At 41.1% G+C, this 19,262-nt stretch overlaps 1 protein-coding gene across 9 annotated transcripts in view; it reads left to right on the forward strand.

The window, feature by feature from the left end:
* The first annotated feature begins 13,743 nt into the window (after positions 1-13,743).
* The window catches only part of EVI5 (ecotropic viral integration site 5), a 221,510-nt gene continuing 215,991 nt past the window's right edge, over positions 13,744-19,262 (forward strand). For 7 of the 9 annotated variants that reach the window (XM_056815347.1, XM_007480308.3, XM_003340087.4 and 4 more), the window contains exon 1: positions 13,803-13,886. In XM_056815347.1, the coding sequence (XP_056671325.1) occupies positions 13,833-13,886 (54 nt within the window). In that variant the 5' untranslated portion in view covers positions 13,803-13,832. Of the gene's footprint in view, positions 13,887-19,262 lie in introns of all 9 variants that reach the window. The other 2 variants (XM_007480307.3, XM_016429823.2) reach the window with 2 other exon arrangements.

A 19,262-nucleotide genomic window follows, 5' to 3' on the forward strand; every position in this document is an offset into this window, starting at 1 on the left:
TGTATCCGGCCCCCACTGCACTTCTGGAAGGGGCACCTCTTTCATTGGTGGTCAGTGAGAGGAGCACTGTATGTAGTGGCACCACAAAGTGTGGCATCGCTTACATACAGTACTACTTCCGGTGACATAATTCTTTGTGTGGCGCCTTATAATGAGGCGTCAAAGGATTATGTGGCTGCACAATGGAAGACTTCAGCATGGTGAGCGGATGATCTGGGTGAGGGGATTCTGCACTGAGTATACTGCACGAATTTAGGGTTAGGGTTAGGTTTTTATAGTCTGAACCTCCAATATTCTGAGGGACAGTGAACTGGCCTCCTGTGTAAAAAGTTTGGGGACCCTGATCTAGAGATTTAGCAGGACAGCCTGGAGGGGAAATTGTTTCTGTTAACTATATCCAAGATTCCTGGGATAACTGGTGCAAATCAATAGATAAGTGACCAGGATAAGATCTCCTCCCTTTCTTTCAGTTACTACCTAAGTTCTGGCACATCCTTCTTCTCTTTGGTTCAGATGAAGCTTCTGTGGAATGTAGCATAGTAGTTTTTGGTTTTTCCTTTTTTTTTTTAATCTAGAGGGCTTGGCACCATGCCTGATACAAAGCAAGCAAGCACTCTCTTGCTCTCTCTCTCTCTCTCTTCTCTCTCCCTCTACCTCACCCTCTCTCTGACTTTGTCTCTCTCTCTCTCTCTCTCTCTCTCTCTCTCTCTCTCTCTCTCTCTCTCTCTCTCTCTGTCTCTCTCTCTTTCCCTTTACTTCTTCCTCTCCCTCTCTCTGACTGTCTCTCTGTCTCTCAAGCTCTCTCTCTCTCTCTCTCTCTCTGACTCTCTCTCTCTCTCTCTGTCTCTCTCTCTCTCTCTCTCTCTCTCTCTGTCTCTCTCTCTTTCCCTTTACTTCTTCCTCTCCCTCTCTCTGACTCTGTCTCTCTCTCCTCCTCTTCCTCTCCTTCTCCCTTCCTCTCTCTCCTTTTTAAACCTTTACCTTCTGTCTTAGGTATCAATTCCAAGACAGAAGAGTGCTAAGGGCTGGGCAACTGGGGTTAAGTGACTTGCTCATGATCACCTAGCTAGGAAATCTGAGTCCAGATTTGAACCCAGGTTCAAACTCCTGATTCCAGGCCAGGTAACTCTACCCACTGAGCCACCTAGCTGCCCCTAAAGTAAGCTATTTATAAATACATGTTGACCAATTAACTGAACCTGGAGTCAGAAAGACTTGGGTTCAAATCTTGCTTATGACATTCTCTCTAAATCTCAGCTTCCTCATCTGTCAAATAGGTATAACAATGCTTGTAATCCCTAGCTCAGAGTATTGTTGTTTTTGTTTTTTTTTAAACCCTTACCTTCTGTCTTGGAGTCAATACTGTGTATTGGCTCCAAGGCAGAAGAGTGGTCAGGGCTAGGCAATGGGGGTCAAGTGACTTGCCCAGGGTCACACAGCTGGGAAGTATCTGAGGCTAGATTTGAACTTAGGATCTCCCATCTCTAGGTCTAGCTCTCAATCCACTGAGCTACCCAGCTGCCCCCCAGAGTATTGTTTTGAGGCTCAAATGAGATAAGGTATTTAAAATGTTATAAAAACAGCAGTTATTAATAACAGGAAAGCTATACTAAAGGGGCTGCCACCCACTTGCTTGTTGCCTTTGGCTTCAGTCATTCAGTCATTTATTAGCATAACAACTATTTAGCCCAAGCTTACTGTGTTAGGGAAGCACAGTTCTAGGCACTAGAGGAAGGGCAGGTGTTAACAGTGGCAGCAGAGAATTATTTCCATATCTAAGGCTAACAACCGTAATGGTCAGATTCCTAGTGGATTGATTGCCTCTCTTTAGAAAGTGCAAACTGTAATTCATGGGAAAACCTCCATCCACTGAGCCACCTAACTGCCCCCAGGGGACAATCTTGAGGGACTCATTTTGCTGAACCCCAACGTGTTGCAAAATAAGTCATATTCCCTCTGCTCTCTGGAAGTTCAACCCAATTTCTGAATTTTAGAAATACTCTTTCCCGTTTGCCTTCGCTCTCCAACATGTAAGAAAGGGAGAGTAGCCCACTGGGCTTTCTTCTTCCCGTGAATGTATATTTCCTCTGTAAAGCGAAGGGCCTGGATTGGATGGTCTCCAAGGTTCCTTCTTGATTACAAGTTACGGTGTTGTATTTTTCAGTGGGGAGAAATTCTCCCAAGCCACTGGAGAGTGATCACAATTAAGAGACTTGGGAGCTGTAGTCAGAGGCTCCTAAAGCTGCTTACTAAAGACTTACTAATGCTTACTAATGCTGTTCGCGTTATGAGATCTAAGCATTAGGAGCGCTGAGACTAAAGGCTCATCCTATCTATGCCTTGGGTCAAGGATTTCCATGAGAAGACTGCCGGGGAATGAGTAGTGTTTCACTGTGGGGCTTTTCTCAAAGAACAAGCAAAATTGGAAAGTGACTGCAATTTACCAGGGAACAGCCTCTGAATCAGCTGCTTTGAAGTCACAAGAGAAATGGTGGGGAAGGTTTGAACATAAATGCTGAGAGTTTTTTCCTGGCTGATTTGTGGGAGAGAAAGAGACAGGCAGAAAGACAGACAGAGACACTGAGAGATAGACCTAGAGAAACACAGAGAGATAGAAGAGGGAGAGACAGAGAGAGGCAGAAAGAAACATAAAGAGATAGGAAAGGGGAGAGACAGAGACAGGCAGAAAGACACAGAGACAGAGAGATAGACCTAGAGAAACACAGAGAGATAGAAGAGGGAGAGACAGAGAGAGGCAGATAGAAACATAAAGAGAAAGGAAAGGGGAGAGACAGAGACAGGCAGAAAGACACAGAGATAGAGAGATAGACCTAGAGAAACACAGAGAGATAGAAGAGGGAGAGACAGAGACAGGCAGAAAGACACAGAGACAGAGAGACAGAGAGAAACATAAAGAGACAGGAAGCAGAAAGACACAGAGACAGAGAGATAGACCTAGAGAAACACAGAGAGATAGAAGAGGGAGAGACAGAGAGAGGCAGAAAGACAGAGACACAGAGAAATAGGAAGAAGGAGAGACAGATAGACAGAAAGACACAGAGACAGAGAGATAGACCTAGAGAAACACAGAGAGATAGAAGAGGGAGAGACAGAGTCAGGCAGAAAGACACAGAGACAGAGAGAGACAGAGAGAAACATAAAGAGATAGGAAAGGGGAGAGACAGAGACAGGCAGAAAGACACAGAGACAGAGAGATAGACCTAGAGAAACACAGAGAGATAGAAGAGGGAGAGACAGAGACAGGCAGAAAGACACAGAGACAGAGAGACAGAGAGAAACATAAAGAAATAGGAAGCAGAAAGACACAGAGACAGAGAGATAGACCTAGAGAAACACAGAGAGATAGAAGAGGGAGAGACAGAGAGAGGCAGAAAGACAGAGACACAGAGAAATAGGAAGAAGGAGAGACAGATAGACAGAAAGACACAGAGACAGAGAGAGATAGACATAGAGAAACAGAGAAATAGGAAGAGGGAGAGACAGAAACAGGCAGAAAGACAGACAGAGTCAGAGAGAGATAGACATATAGAGACACAGAGAGATAGGAAGAGGAAGAGACAGAGACAGGCAGAAAGACAAAGAGACAGAGAGAGATAGACACAGAGAAACACAGAGATAGGAAGAAGGAGAGATAGACAGGCAGAAAGACAGACAAGACAGATAGACAGAGAGATAGAGACAGAGACAGAAAGACAAACAGAGGCAGAGAGATAGACATAGAGAAACAGAGAAATAGGAAGAGGGAAAGACAGAGACAGACAGAAAGACACAGAGACAAAGATAGATAGACAGAGAAACAGAGAGATAGGAAGAGGGAGAGACAGACAGGCAGGAAGACACATGAGAGACACAGAGAGCTAGGAAGAAGGAGAGACAGACAGGCAGAAAGACAGACAAGGCAGATAGACATAGAGAGATAGAGACAGAGACAGAGGCAGAGAGATAGACAGAGAAAGACACAGAGACAGAGAGATAGGAAGAGGGAGAGACAGAGACAGAGAGACTGTGAGGGACAGAGGCAGAGGGAAGAGGGAGGTAGCATGGTTCAGTGGAAAGAGTGCTGAACCTTCTTGATGAACTTGAAATCCTGGATCCTAAATTCAAATCCTGTCTGTGCCATGTTCTACCAGAGTGACCCTGAGCAAGTCACTTTTTGAGTTTCTAAATCTATATAATGAAGGGGATGGATTAAAAGACCCATGAAGTCCCTTCTAATTATAAAATCTACAATCCTATATGTATCAAAATATTCACAGCAACACTTTTTGTAACCCTAAAAAAACAGAAGCCAAGTAGGTACCTATCAGTTTGGGAAATGGTAAATTGATTATAATAAACAAATGGAATGCAATGTTACTGCTATTAAAACAATGAATATAAAGAATTTAGAGAATTATGTTCATTGACAGATCACTGTAGGGTATGGTAAAGTGAATCAGGAAAACATATGCTAGGACTTTTTTTTTTTTAATCTTTACCTTCTGTCTTAGAATCAATACTAAGTATTGGTTCCAAGGCAGAAAATCGGCAAGGGCTAGGCAATAGGGGTTAAGTGACTTGTCCAGGGTCACCCAGCTAGGAAGTGTCTGAGGCTAGATTTGAACCCAGGACCTCCTGTCTCCAGGCCAACTGAGTTATCCAGCTGCCCCCTGTTAGGAATTTTTAACACTATGAGTTCAAAACTACTACCAGCTGACTTTAAGTAGACAAAGTAGGTGACCACTTTAAAGTATGGGGTGGTCCAAAAGTCTTAATGCCGTTTTAAACTTTAATAACTTAAATAGGTCTGCTGGTAGTAGTTTCGTTTAAATTTTAATAGCTTAAAATGGCATTAAGACTTTTGGAAAATCCTGTATACATTTTAATGAGCAAACAGGAAGGCTGCCTCCCACACAAGAACTTCTTAATGCCGTGTCTGAAGTTCCATAGTTAGAACTTATTCCTCTTTTTTAAGCCACGTTTGTTTTTTCTTAATGTGCAAAAATCCCATGATGCAGAGAGAAGATGTTGATGAGGTGTTGTATGGAGAGAGCAGGAAGGTGATAACACATGCCTGACCCAGTGGAATTGCTTTTCAGCTCCAGGAGAGGAGAGGGAAGAAGGGATGGAGGGAGAGAAAATAAATCATGTAACCATGGAAAAAAATAAAAAAATTAAACAAATTTACTTCCCCCCCAAAACAAACAAAAAACTTGACTTATTTCACAAAATTGCTGTGGCTGCCACTCTTGACTCTGCTGAAGATTTCTCTGTGGACGACTTGCCACACTGGAAATGTCTTCTGCCTCTACAATCTCTTCCTCTGATCGACTGGTTCTTCCCAGGACCACCATTTTAAGGATGATACTTGGTCAACTTTGTCTTCATCCCTGTCCAGGCTGCTGACACATCTCCATAGGACGTTTTCTTCCAAGTCTATGTGCCGGGAACCTTCCTTTCTCCCTCTACCCTGTCAGGCATCCTTTTCAGCTCCATTTTATGTGTAGTCTTCCACCACTAGAATACAAGCTCCTTGGGGGCAGGGACTATCTTTCTTGCATTCCAAGTACTTAGCAAAATACCTGGCACCTGTTGTTGTTCAGTCATGTCTGGCTCTTTGGGACTCCATAAACCCTGCCATCATGGGGTTTTATTGGCAAGTTAACCAAAATGGTTTGCCATTTCCTTTTCCAGTGGGTTAAAGCAAACAGAAGTTAATGACTTGCCTAGGGTTGCACACCTAGTATCTGAGGCTAGATTTGAACTCAGGTCTTCCTGATGCCATTGAGTCTATCCATCTCTCTGTTGAGCTACTTAACTGCTTTCTAATCCATAAAAAATTCTTATTGCCTTGCCTTAAACTGAATTGAAAAGTTAAATTTAAAATCAAATAAATAATTTTACATTAAATTAAATTTAAATTACATACATACATTTTAAATTAAAAAATTTGCATATTTTGTTTTAATGCATAGATCCTTCCCAGCAAATATCCAAACCTAAATACACTCCCTAGGGCTAAATATACTGTAGCAACTGAATGGAATGAAACAATACAGCACTGTATTAATGATGACTGTGGGTGATGCAGAGAATTGTGAGAAGATTTATATGAACTGATGCAAAGTGACATGAGCAGAACGAGGAAAATAATATACACAATGATATGTAAAGAACAATAATGAAAACGCAAAATTGAACATTGTGAAGTATGAGTAAATTTGGCCCTAAAGAAGAGATACAAACATGCATCTTTCTCCCTTCTTTGCTGAGGTGAGGGCCACTATCGATATAGAATTCAATATAGGTTCATTGGAGTTTTGCTGAACAGTTTTTTCATCTTTGTCATAAAGAATGGCTTTGTGGGAAGAGAGAAGAGAAGATATAGTGGAAATGAATGTGCTTCAGAAGCAAAAGATGTCAATGAAAATTTAATTTAAAAAGGGAAAAAGTATATTTCTTGAGAAGGTAGTGTGCCTATCAAATTCTGAAAATAAATTCTATTGATATATTTTGTTTTTATGCCTTCTAAATTTATCCCTGTGTTCTTCTCTTCCTCCCCTCCAGAGAACCATTTGTATGACAAAGAATTTTTTTAAAGAAAAAAGAGAAAGAGGGAAAAAAATCAGCAAAACTGACAAATCGTTGAAAAAAATTGGACAGTATATGTAATGTGCCCCACCTGTGGATCCCCCTTTACAGATGTACAGAGGGGTGAGGGAAGTGCTCTTATGTTTCTTCTTTGGGTCTAAGTTGTCAATGATTAATCAAAAAGAGTTTAACTTAACTTTTAACTTTAGCTGTATGACATTCACATTGAACATTCCATTTGATTAAAGTTGGTTTACCTTTCCACGTTGGCCTTATTTACATTGGTATAGTCATCGTATACCTTGTTCTTTTGTTTATCCTTTATTCACTCCACTTCATGTAAGTTTTCTCGTGTTTCTGTATTCTTCATAGCCATCATTCCTTATGATAGAATAAATATTCCATCATCTTCCAAAGCCATAATTTGAGGGGCATAGATTTTATTCCCAAATATTTGATGTCACAAATAATGTTGCTATGAATAGTTGTGCATCTATGTGTCTTTCTTTGTTCCTATAACCTATTTGGTATATAGTGAGCCTTTTGATTTTACTAGTGAGGAAACTGGCCCCCCCAAACTTACCCGACATTGCACACTTCATGAGTGGCAGAGATGAGACAAGGCGCCATACCTTCTGACGTCCTCCCAGCACAGTCAAACTATCTCCCTAGCTTTCTAAGGGCCCAGGAAAAACAGCCTTCAGCTCATCTCACATGGCAGAAACAACTGTGATATTCTGCTTTTAAAAGAGAAATTTAGACTGCAAGCATTGAACTGGGAATTCATTTTTCAGTCCTGGATTTGCTACTGATTGGTTCAATAATCTTGGGCAAACTTAACCTCTCTTAAACTTCCCTTGCTGGCAAAATGCAGTTTGGATGAAATTGTTAATGTCCCTCCCAGAGCTAAAATCATGAAGCTTCTCGGTCTAGCAACAACCAGTAATGCTCAAACAATTGGATTTAATTGTGCTTAAATTCTTTGGATGAAAAAATGACTGAAACAGTTCTCTAGCATAATGTGACCTCAAGACCTAATGATTTAAAATCTGAAGCTTGAAATTAGTCAGTCAAGGGCTGTGATAACTTTCTTTAGTAAAGCAAAGTTTGTGGGACAAAGAAGAAATGCCTGTTTAATTTTCTCCTGTCTTATCAGGAAGTAAATGTTATTGGAATTGGGGAGTCTGGGTAATTTTCTATTTCCTGCACAACATGAATTTATTGGAACTACCAGGGTAAAAAACAATTCAACAAAGAAAATCAAATTTTCATCCTGTGTGCCTAATAATTAGACTCATAGATCTTTAGAGATGGAAGAGAACACAGGGAACATCTTGTCCAAACTCCATTTTTTTTGTTTGCTTGTTTAGTCATTACTCTTGGGTTTGATTCCCAAGGAGATCAGGGGAAAAGGAAAAGAACCTATATGTTCCAAAATATTTATAGAAGCTCTGTTTGTGGTGGCAAAGGACTGGAAATCAACTGGGAATGAACCAGTTGTAGTATATGATTGTGATGGGATATTATTGCATAAAAGGAAATGATAAGCAAGTTAATTTTTAAAAAAACATGGAAAGACTTACATTAAATAATAAAGAGTGAAACTCATCCTCAGACTCCAGGGATTTTCACTGGCTGTCCACTCTACCTTGAATACTTCTGCTCCTCATCTGTATCTCCTGACTTTCCTCGCTTCCTTCAAGTCCTAGCTAAAATCTCACTGTTGACAAGAAGCCTTTCCTAACTCCCATAAATGCTAGTGTCTTCTGCCTGTTGATTATCTCCAATTGACCCTGTATTTATCCCATTCCTACTTACTTATTTACATGTTGTCTCCCCGATGAGACTGAGCTCCTTTAAAACAGAGTCTTGTCTGTTGCTTTTTAACAAAATTTTTATCCCCAGCATCACTCAGTGCCTGGCATAAAGCAAATTCTAAATAAAAGCTAGTGAACTGTACAGGACTATTTATTAGAAGAGTTGGAGATGTAAATCTCTTATCTCCTACTCTAAGACTTTCTGTCATTGTCTATTCTGTTGCTAATTTCTCTTTTTACATACTTCCTATTTGGAACATTCCCTCCTACCAAATTATTACTACTACTACAACTACCAACTTACATTTATATGGTGCATTATAGCCATTGTCTTATTTGGTTCCCCACAACAAGCATAAATGTGAAAGAGAAAACTACCTCCAAAAGGAGATAGTTTAATGGAAAGGACCTAAATGGTTTTGAAATGGGAAAAACCCCCAACTAGAAACTTCCCAGGGCCAGTGAAGCTTCCCAGTGAAGCACAACCCTTGCAATTATTAAAAACAAACAAAAAAAGCAAACCAAATTTATTGAGGGTAGGAAATGGTAGATAAGATCCTAACTCTACACAGCTATAGCTCCTCCCACCAATCTACACTCCCCCTCTTGGGGTTTTCTCTTCTTGTCTTCTCAAGTCCTTCTTATTCACTCACTGATCTTATCAAAACCCTAAAAGCTATTTGACTATCTATATACTACAGATTGTCTTTAAAAGGCTGAGGATGCAGGACTCACAGATGTACTGAGTCCTTACCCAAAGCCTGGGTTGGCTTCCTAGGCAAACCCAAAGTCCCAGTGACAAAACCCTTGGGTTTACCTTAACCAAGTTGTTTCTGACCTGTTGATCTCTGTACTTCAGGGAAAGGCAGGTCTCCTCCAAGGCAGTTCTCCAACTCAGGAATTTCCTAATCTTTCCACAAGATTAGTCTTTTCCCAGGGGATGCCAGAGCAAAGATCTTCCTTACCAGCTCAGAGGAAAGCCAGATCAGGAGATGTAAAGATAATTTTAGCATTGTGACTTAAATCTAAATTTAAATGGTTGCCAGGGAAAATCCCAAATAATAAAATACCCAAGTCAACTGGAAATTTTATGGTGATTTAATTGATAGTGGAGGAGATGAAGGAGAAGGAAGAAGGAAAAGGAGTAAGGTTTTCTCCCACCTGGCTAGTACCAGGCTGGAAGATCTAGAAAGATCTAGAAAGTAAGGTTTTGGAGTGTGAAGGAGGAAGGAGTCAGCCTGAACTCCAAAAGAGGCTCAGCCAAGATGTCCGAACCTGAATCAGCTCAAGGGCAAACTCACCACCAAACCCAGACAAATAACTGCCACCACTCCAAGATGTCGCTGCCAGCCAGAGTCACCTCTCCAGGGAAAGAGAGCAAAGAGAGCCAGTGATGTGCTTTATATAGACAGTTTTATGTCACTTTCCTGTGTCTCATCTGTACCAATAATAGCTTAGCTTGTCTTAGGACCGCCCAGGGGTCTATCTGGTTTTTCTGCATATGTCTGTTAAAGGCCATTTTTCGCAGATACTTAATCCTTAAGTTTGGTGCAGACCTTCCTAATCTTGTTAAACTAAGGAGGGTGGAGAAATGTAGAGTTCCCAAGAGCTGATTCTGTTAGTCCAAGTATCTCTATTGTTATTGATCAGGAAATAGCTAAATTAGATCTTCTAAAGTATGGTCTGATTAGGGTGGAATAGTTTTAGAATTCACAGAGAGACAGTTAAACCCAGTAAACTCCCAAGATCCTCCTCTCCTTCCAGAATCTTCTCCCAGGGTTTGTGTCTAAATTCTTCTCCTTTCCTCTTAAAGACAATCTGTGCATTTTTCTCTATTCCTTATCACTTATTCTAACAAATGTAAGTTATTCTGGATTGGCTATTTTGCCTGGAAGTTGAAGTTTCTAAAGACCCCAAGAATTTCATTGCTTCCCAGATTTATCACAGAACTAGAACTAGACACTGGAGCTTCCTCCAAAGAGGAGAAATTGGGTGAGTCAGAGAAGGATTTCATGAATATTTCTCCAGAGCTCCAAGGGAAGAAAGAATGGGAGAGAGTGAGTGAGTAAGTGACCACTCCAGCTGTGGCAGCAGATAAAAAGACTCTTTCAGGAGATCACCTCTAAGCTTAGTAGCATCTGGGGTCTTTTCCTTTCCCTGGCTCATTGCTAGTCTTACTAAGAAGAAATAACTGAATTGTGCTTATTTAGAGAGACCACTGAACAATGCAATGGTGAAATTATTCCACTCTCAGTTTCTCCCCACAGTTTTATTGCAACATGGCTCACTAGTAAGTATCTCTTTTATTTTAAATTTTGTTTACTAGTTATTTTCATTTTTTAAACAATGATCAGACCAAAACGAGTTTGGAAGGCTCTAGCACAGGCGGGCGCAATTAACCCATATGAACACTTGGGCTGGGGATATTTCTAAAGTTGCATCTCACAGGGTTCTTGGCGCTGTATTTAAGTGGCCAGGAATTAAGACTGCTTGAGTGGCTCTAATGAGATAGTCCCCAGAAAGTAATGGTAAGAAGTAGCACCCAGGAAAGACTACAAATCCTGCAACTTGGGAGAGGAGAGTGACCCTCAGCCAAGATCAGATAGCTAGGGGGCTCAGTACTGCACTTGGACTAAAGAAGATCCAAGTTTTGTACTTCAGGCACTAGCTGTGTGTCCTGAATAAGTTACTTCAAACTCTCTTCAGGAACCTAACTGGGTTCACATATGAAGTCTTAGTTTACTGTGTAAAATACGTAACTGGTCATTATCACCAGACCAGGATAGAGCCAGAAGTCACCCCAAGACCACTAGGGAATCATTGACTAACACAAACCACAGAGATGTTGCCATGAGGTTAACAGACTGGCGAAGACAGCGTGCCCAGCAGATGGGCAGAGATTCCATCCAAAGCCTTTAACAAGAGACGAGTGGAGGGGTGACCAGTGGAGCTACAGGCTCCCATTGAGGACCAGACCCCATGAGGGCAACGAAATGACAAGATCAGAAGACACTTATGATCAGGGGCAGAAATAAAGATTGGCATTTAAATAATAATTAAAAAAAGACACTGATGGTCTATGGGGGTCAAAGCCCTTCTAATCTGACCCCTTCCTACCTAGCCAGGCTTCTTACACCTCATTCCCTCTCATTTACTCTGCAATCTAGTGACACTGGGCTCCTTGCTGTTCCTCACGCATGACTGTCTCTCCACTTTGGGCATTTTCAGTGACTGTGCCCCATGGCTACAATTCTCTTCCTGCTTCCCTTTCCTTCTGTCTTCCTGGGCTTCCTTCAAGTCCTCACTAAACTCCCCCCTTTCCTGGTTTCCCCTAATATTAGTGTCTTTTTTCCATTGACTATTTCCAATGATCCAGATTATATTGTCTGCATGTGATCTCAATAAACTGCAAGTGACTTGAGGGCAGGCACTGGGTTTGCTCTTCTTTGTATAACTAGTACTTAGCATAGTTCCTGGCACAAAGTAAGAGCTTAATAAATGGTTCTTGACAAATTCACTTCAGCAGTAGAATTTTGAGGTGCCGCACTTGTTCCCTAAGTCTATAACCCACAAATATCATCCTCAGGTCTGAAACGAGTGAACAACAAAATACTCACATATCCTTACAACCTTGAGAAGCAGGTGCTATTATTAAACCATTTTGTAGATGGGGAAACTGAGCTTTAGAGAGGTTAAGTCATTTGCCAGGATCATACAACAAAAAAGGGCAGAGCCAGAACTCGATGGTTCATCTTCTTATTCCCAGACCACTACTATTTCTTTTTTTCCCCTTTTTTTTATTTGATCATTTCCAAATATTATTCATTGGAGACAAAGATCATTTTCTTTTCCTCCCCCTCCCCACCTCTCCCATAGCCGACTTGCGATTTCACCGGGTATCACATGTGTTCTTGATTCGAACCCATTTCCATGCTGTTGGTATTTGCATTAGAGTGTTCATTTAGAGTCTCTCCTCAGACATGTCCCCTCAACCCCTGTAGTCAAGCAGTTGCTTTTCCTCGGTGTTTTTACTCCCACAGTTTGTCCTCTACTTGGACCACTACTATTTCTAAGAACCTCAACAACAATATTTTATTTTATTTTTTGGGAAATTTTTCTTTAATTAATTAATTTAGAATATTTTCCCATGGTTGCAAGATTCATGTTCTTTCCCTCCCCTCTGCCAAACCCCCTCCTGTAGCCAATGAGCAATTCCCCTGGGTTTTATGTGTGTCATTGATCAAGACCTATTTCTGTATTATTAGTATTTGCTCTAGAGTGATCGTTTAGAGTCTACATCCCCAATCATATCTCCATCAACCCATGTGATCAAGCAGAACAACAATCTTTTAAGTCATGGGGTTCATTCCTTTAGGTGAGCTATCATTTCATTCCAGACTACTTCGTTCCATCCCACATTAAGGAATGAAAGGAAAAAGCTTTTATCTGGGTGCCTCTCACAAGACAAATTATTTTTATTTTGTCATTTAGAGTTTGGAAGCCCAACTTAATGGGTAACAACTTACCTATAAATAAGTACATCTATTTTTAATATTCATCTATGTAGATAGTGTGTGTATATAAATAGAAAACATATATCTACATATATTTGCATGTATACACACATATGTGTCATGGTTGATTGGATGAATTAACAGCAACAACAGAAAAGCATTGATTAAGGACTCAGTGCCAGACACTGCTAGGGGAGATGCAAATTCAAGGCAGGAAGACACTTCCTGTCTTCAAGGAGCTCCTATCTGAGGAGGAAAAGAACCCAGAAAGGGAGCTGGAAAAGTGGTGGTGGGGATGCCGGTTTGGCTCCGGGGAAGATAAGGCTGGACCCAGGGTCCCGGATGAAAGGCTTGGGAGGGAGGGGGCTGTGGAGGAAGCTGGTGGGCAGCTTCGGTTTGGAAATGGCCAGGAAGTAGCTTGATTGTCAATATCACACCTCTTAGAGAACACAAAAGCTTGCCGGAGACTGACACCTTAGTTACAATTTGAAGAATAATCTAAAAGGAAAATGGTCTTGTAGAATTCCTGGAAATCCACCCAAGTAACCCGGGAGGGGAGTTAGCCAGAGGACAAATTCCAAAGGCTGGAACCATCTATTTTGAAAAGTCGGTTGCCAAGGGTTCCGCATTTAACCTCTAAAGAAACAACAGTAGTGAAATGATGCCCAGTCCTCTCTCCATCAAAGGCTAAAACTCCATCAATTAAAAAAAAAAACTAAGACAAAGAAATCCTTTCTGTATCTGATCTCCAGGTCCTCCACTATCCCAGCTTTCCAAAGACTGATCCCTAACAAATTTATGGTGGGAGGAAAAGAAGGAGTGGATCTGGGTGGAGTGTAGGCATAAACCACTCCCCATGAGTCAGCTGTAAATTTAATTCAAATTCCCAATCTCCCTTAGCTTTTTCCTTATGATGGTTACTCTCAAGATGACTACTGTCCTTGGAAACCACTCTGAGAAACCGGTAAGACCCAGAAATATTTACCTTTAAATTAAAATTATTTCTAAGAATGAAATCTTGTGTTTGTGCTGAGCTTTGTGTTCTCTGTTTATTCTGGAAAAGGGGGAAAAACACAGAAGCTAAAGCTTTTACTTCTCATGTTTCGTTTTAAGAACTTATTCCATCTGATTCGCTCCAGGGGAGCAGGAGGCCAGCCAGGAATTCTTTTGGCTAATGGCAAGCCTGCAGCAAAGGTAGCTTTTTGTAATTCCACACCATCTTGTCATTCTTGCTATAATGGGAAGGCAATAATTTTGAAGGTAGAATCACGGCAGAGCCTGGTGGGTATCTAGTTTCCTTCAGCCTTTTTGGAGATCTTCACTGCCTAAGGAAAATGATTTTTTCTCTTATAAATGACCCTGAAAAGCTGGCTGCAGAGATGCAAATCTATGGGAGGAAGGAGGTATCCATCTGTTGGTCCATAAGCATTTATTAAGCACCCTGTGTATTCCAGACACTTAGCTAAGCTCTGGGGATACCAAAAGAGTCCACAAACAGCCCTTGCCCTCAGGGAGCTGTCAGTGATATCAAACAGGAAGGGAAAGGGAGGGGATGGTGGCTGAATCCAAGCTAGCATTTCCTGGTGATGCCCTGTACTAAATCCTGACTTAGAATCATTGAACTCAAAGAATCCTATACTCTGCAAGGGATCTTTACGGGAAGGGAATGGCATTCCAAATAAAAACTTCAGTTTTCTTTTAGCCTTTTTTGGGGGGGAAAAGATATGGGGCACCCTGGGGTAAAACAACAACAGCAACTACAGAAACCAACTCCCTCTACAGAGCAGCAACTCTTCAATATCTTCAGAGATTTTTTTTTACCTTCATCTTCTGTCTTAGAATTGATACTAAATATCTGTTCCAAGGCAGAAGAGAGAGGTATAAGGGCTTGGCAATGAAGGTTAAGTGACTCGTCCAGGGTCACATAACTAGGAAGGGTCTAAGGTCAAATTTGAACCCAGGTCTCAGTCTCTATCTATTGAGTCACCTAGCTGCCCACAGAGAATCTTATATTTAGAGCTAGAAGGAACCTCAGCAAAGAATGATAAAGAACTTCAGAGATCATCTAATCTAGGGGGTTTAAACTTGGGTTCCTAAAGAAAGCAGAGAGAAATAGACTTGGAGTTAGCAAGACTTGAGTTCAAATGCTGCCTCAGACTTTTATTAGCTATGTGACCCTAGAAAAGTCACTTAACCCTTCTTAGCCTCAGTGTCCTTATTAGTAAAATGAGAATAACAATAGCACCTACCTCCTACAGTTATTGTAAGGACTAAAAGAAGTAACTTATGTAAAGTACTTTACAAGCCTTTTAAAGTGTTATATGGTAGCTGCACTATTTTTCTATAGTGCCCAACTTTCTGTGACCCCATTTGGGGTTTTCTTGGTGCAGATACTGGAGGGGTTTGCCATTTCCTTCTGTAGCTCATTGAGCAGATGAGGAAACTGAGGCAAACAGGGTTAAGTGACTTACCCAAGGGCACACAGTAAGTGTCTGAGGTCAGACTTGAACTCTAGAAGATGAGACTTCATGACTCCAAGTCCAGTGCCCTATCTACTATGATGCCACCTAGCTACCCTGAAAAGTGATACATAAATATTATTGCTATTATTATTTCAGGGGGTTCGTGGACTTGGAACTTTTGATATCTTGGAAATTATATTTCGACATGATTATAATCCTATATATTTTATTGTAATCATTTAAAAATCACTATAGAGATACTCAGACTTCACCAGACTATTCAAAGGGTCTTTAACAATTAAAAAAACAAAACAAAGAAGGTTAAGCATTCTTGATTCAAGGAACAACTAGGTGGCACAGTAGATTGAGTGTCAGACGTGGAGTCAAGAGGACCTGGATTCAAATTTGACCTCAAACACTTCCTAACTGTGAGACCTTGGGCAAGTCACTTAACACAATGTGCCTAACTTTTGCTTTCCTGCCTTATAGTCTTGCACAGAAAGTAAGAGTTTAAAGAAAAAAAAAGTTCTTGACATAATCCATTCCTTTTCTGTTATAGATGAGGAAACTGGCCCAGGGAGGTTTATGACTTGCCCAGTCACACAGGTATTAATATAATGTAGAAGTCAGAATCTGAATCCAAATCTTCCTACTTCAAATCTAGTGCTTTTTCTACTTTACTTGGCATCCCATATAAGTGACCATGATGGTAGGTATTATTTAGCCAAAATGGGGGAAGTTTATTACCAAGGAAATAGAATGAGTTATCTCCTCCTAATCTCCTAAAAAATTCAAGTAGCTTTTGGATGGATCGATGCCTGAATTAATGTTTTTCCTTGTGATAAAGGGTTGTAAACTGAATTCTTATTTTTTCCTGGACCCTGGATGATGGTGATTCATAGAGACTGGCAGAATGGCTTCCTTCTTTCTTTCTTCCCTTTTTCCTTTCTTTCTTTTCTGTCCTTTCTTCTTTCCTTCCTCCTTCCCTCCTTCTTTCCTTCTTTCTTTCTTTCTTTCTTTCTTTCTTTCTTTCTTTCTTTCTTTCTTTCTTTCTTTCTTTCTTTCTTTCTTTCTTTCTTTCTTTCTTTCTTTCTTTCTTTCTTTCTTTCTTTCTTTCTTTCTTTCTTTCTTCCTTCCTTCCTTCCTTCCTTCCTTCCTTCCTTCCTTCCTTCCTTCCTTCCTTCCTTCCTTCCTTCCTTCCTTCCTTCCTTCCTTCCTTTCTTCTTTTCTTTCTTTCTTTCTTTCTTTCTTTCTTTCTTTCTTTCTTTCTTTCTTTCTTTCTTTCTTTCTTTCTTTCTTTCTTTCTTTCTTTCTTTCTTTCTTTCTTTCTTTCTTTCTTTCTTTCTTTCTTTCTTTCTTTCTTTCTTTCTTCCTCTCTTTCTTCCTGTCTTCCTTCCTTCCTTCCTCCCTCCCTCCCTCCCTCCCTCCCTCCCTCCCTTCCTTCCTTCCTTCCTTCCTTCTTCCCTCCCTCCCTCCCTCCCTCCCTTCCTTCCTTCCTTCCTTCCTTCCTTCCTTCCTTCCTTCCTTCCTTCCTTCCTTCCTTCCTTCCTTCCTTCCTTCCTTCCTTCCTTCCTTCTCTCCATCATAGAATCAATATTGTATATTGGTTCCAAGGCAGAAGAGTGGTAAGGGCTAAGCAATGGGGAGCTAAATAATTTCCCCAGGATCACACACCTGTCTGAGATCAGTTTTGAACTCAGGACCTCCTATCTCCAGTGAGACACTCACCTGCCCCCTAGAATGGTTTCTGATGATAAACTGGGTAGAGAGAAGGTCAATGTCCTTCTCCACTCCCTGAAGGTCTCAAAATGTGCTTGGAATGGGGAAGAATTCTCCCCATAGGATAGAAGAGGACGAGTCCTGGACGTAGTCTCTGTGGCTGGATTCTGCCCTTTATTCCCCGGCAAACCTTGGATTTAGACTTTGGGGTGTTCTTGAACCAGACAAGAGTGACCAGGATACTTATGCATTTGATAAAGACAAAGCTATCACCAATGGAAAAAACCACCAGAGACCAGCCCTGCAGGAGAAGTCTGGATTCTGAAGCAGAGATGAGGATGGGAGCCGTGAAAAGCAAGGATCCTGAATTGCTGAGGCAATGATTATTGGGAATCCTGTTGGGCTGGTTAACTGGGAGATGATTTCCATCTGATTTCCCTTATTTAACGTCTATGATCCGTTGACGCAGGGTGCAAATATTCCCTTTCCTAATTCCCCTCTAGTAGCTATGGGTGTTTGTGGTTGGGAATCCCCCTAGCCACATGTAAAGATCTGAGAGGGGAAATGAGAGAAGGTTTAGGACGTGACTGGAAGCAAATATCTCCATAAAGCAAAACTATCTCCTTTCATGTTATACTATATTCGAGAAACTCTCGGACCACAAGCATGCTGAAATGTTGAAGCTAGGTGGGGGGTCAGGAACTGATTGAGGGAGATCCAGAGGGGGTTAATCAGTCAACTGGCATCTATATGATGTGCTGGGCACTGTGCTAAGATTTAGCACAGGTAGGTGGCACAGTGGATAGAACACTGGAAGAATTCAGGAAGACTCAAGTTCGAATCCAGCCTCAGCTGGACTTATTAGCTGTGTGATCCTGGGCAAGTCTCTTAACCCTGTTTGTCCCAGTTTCCTCATCTATAAAATGAGCTCTGTTTTTCTTTACATCCCCAGTCCTAGCATTTATTACTGTTCTCTCATCCTTTCACTGTGTGACCCTATTTGGGATGAAAGGATGCTTTAAAAGAGTTCACAGTCTAATGTGGCAGCATGCAAACAACTATGCACAAATAAGATATACATGGGATAAATTGGGGGAGGTCTCAGGGGAAAGACACTTGTAGAAGGTGGGACTTTAGCTGAGGTGTCAAGGAAGCCAGAGACTCTAGGAGGCAGGGATGAGAAGAGAGACTCGCAAGCTATATGCAATTATAAATTTTTTATTTTATTTATTTTTTGGAAAATGTTATTTAATTAGATGGTTTAGAATATTTTTCCATGGTTACAAGAGTCATGTTCTTTCCCTCCCCTCCCCTCCCCCCTTCACGTATCTGATGTGTAATTCACTGGGTTTTACATGTGTCATTGATCAAGACCTATTTCCATATTACTAATATTTACACTAGGGTGAGTTTTTATTTGAATATTTTGGATAATATTTCATTTCATCAATGGGTTCGAGCCAAGAACACATGTGATACCCAGTGGAATCGTGCATCGACTATGGGAGAGGTGGTGGGAAGGAGTGGGGGGAGGAAAAGAAAATGATCTTTGTTTCCAATGAATAATGTTTGGAAATGACCAAATAAAATAATGTTTAAAGCAAAAAAAAAATTTCATTTCATCTCCTAGATTACTTTTGGACCAAAACAGTGTGAGTGGGGTTTGTAATCAAGCCATTTGAAGTTTTATTTGAAGTCACAGACTAGTTGTCTTTTTAACCCCTTACCTTCCATCTTGGAAATCAATACTGTTTATTGGTTCTAAGACAGAAGAGTGGTAAGGGCAGAGCAATGGGGATTGTGACTTGCCCAGGGTCACACATGCAGGAAGTATCTGAGGTCAGATTTGAACCCTAAACCTTCCATCTCTGGACCCAGTTCTCAGTCCATTGAGCCACCCCACTGCCCCATCATAGACTTGTTGAGGAGAAAGGTAGTGGACTAGGATTTTCAGGGTGGGAGCCCTCTGATGCCTGGGGGGCTACTGCAACTTTTTAAAATAGACTCTTAATAGCTGTGTGACCCTGGGCAAGTCACTTAAGCCCGTTGACCTCAGTTTCCTCATCCATAAAATGAACTGGAAAACGAAATGGCAAACTACTCCAGTACCTTTGCCAAGAAAACCCCAAATGGGGTTATGAAGAGTAGGACAAGACTGA

The sequence above is a fragment of the Monodelphis domestica genome, chromosome 2 (genome assembly GCF_027887165.1).
Source record: "Monodelphis domestica isolate mMonDom1 chromosome 2, mMonDom1.pri, whole genome shotgun sequence".
NCBI lineage: Eukaryota > Metazoa > Chordata > Mammalia > Didelphimorphia > Didelphidae > Monodelphis > Monodelphis domestica.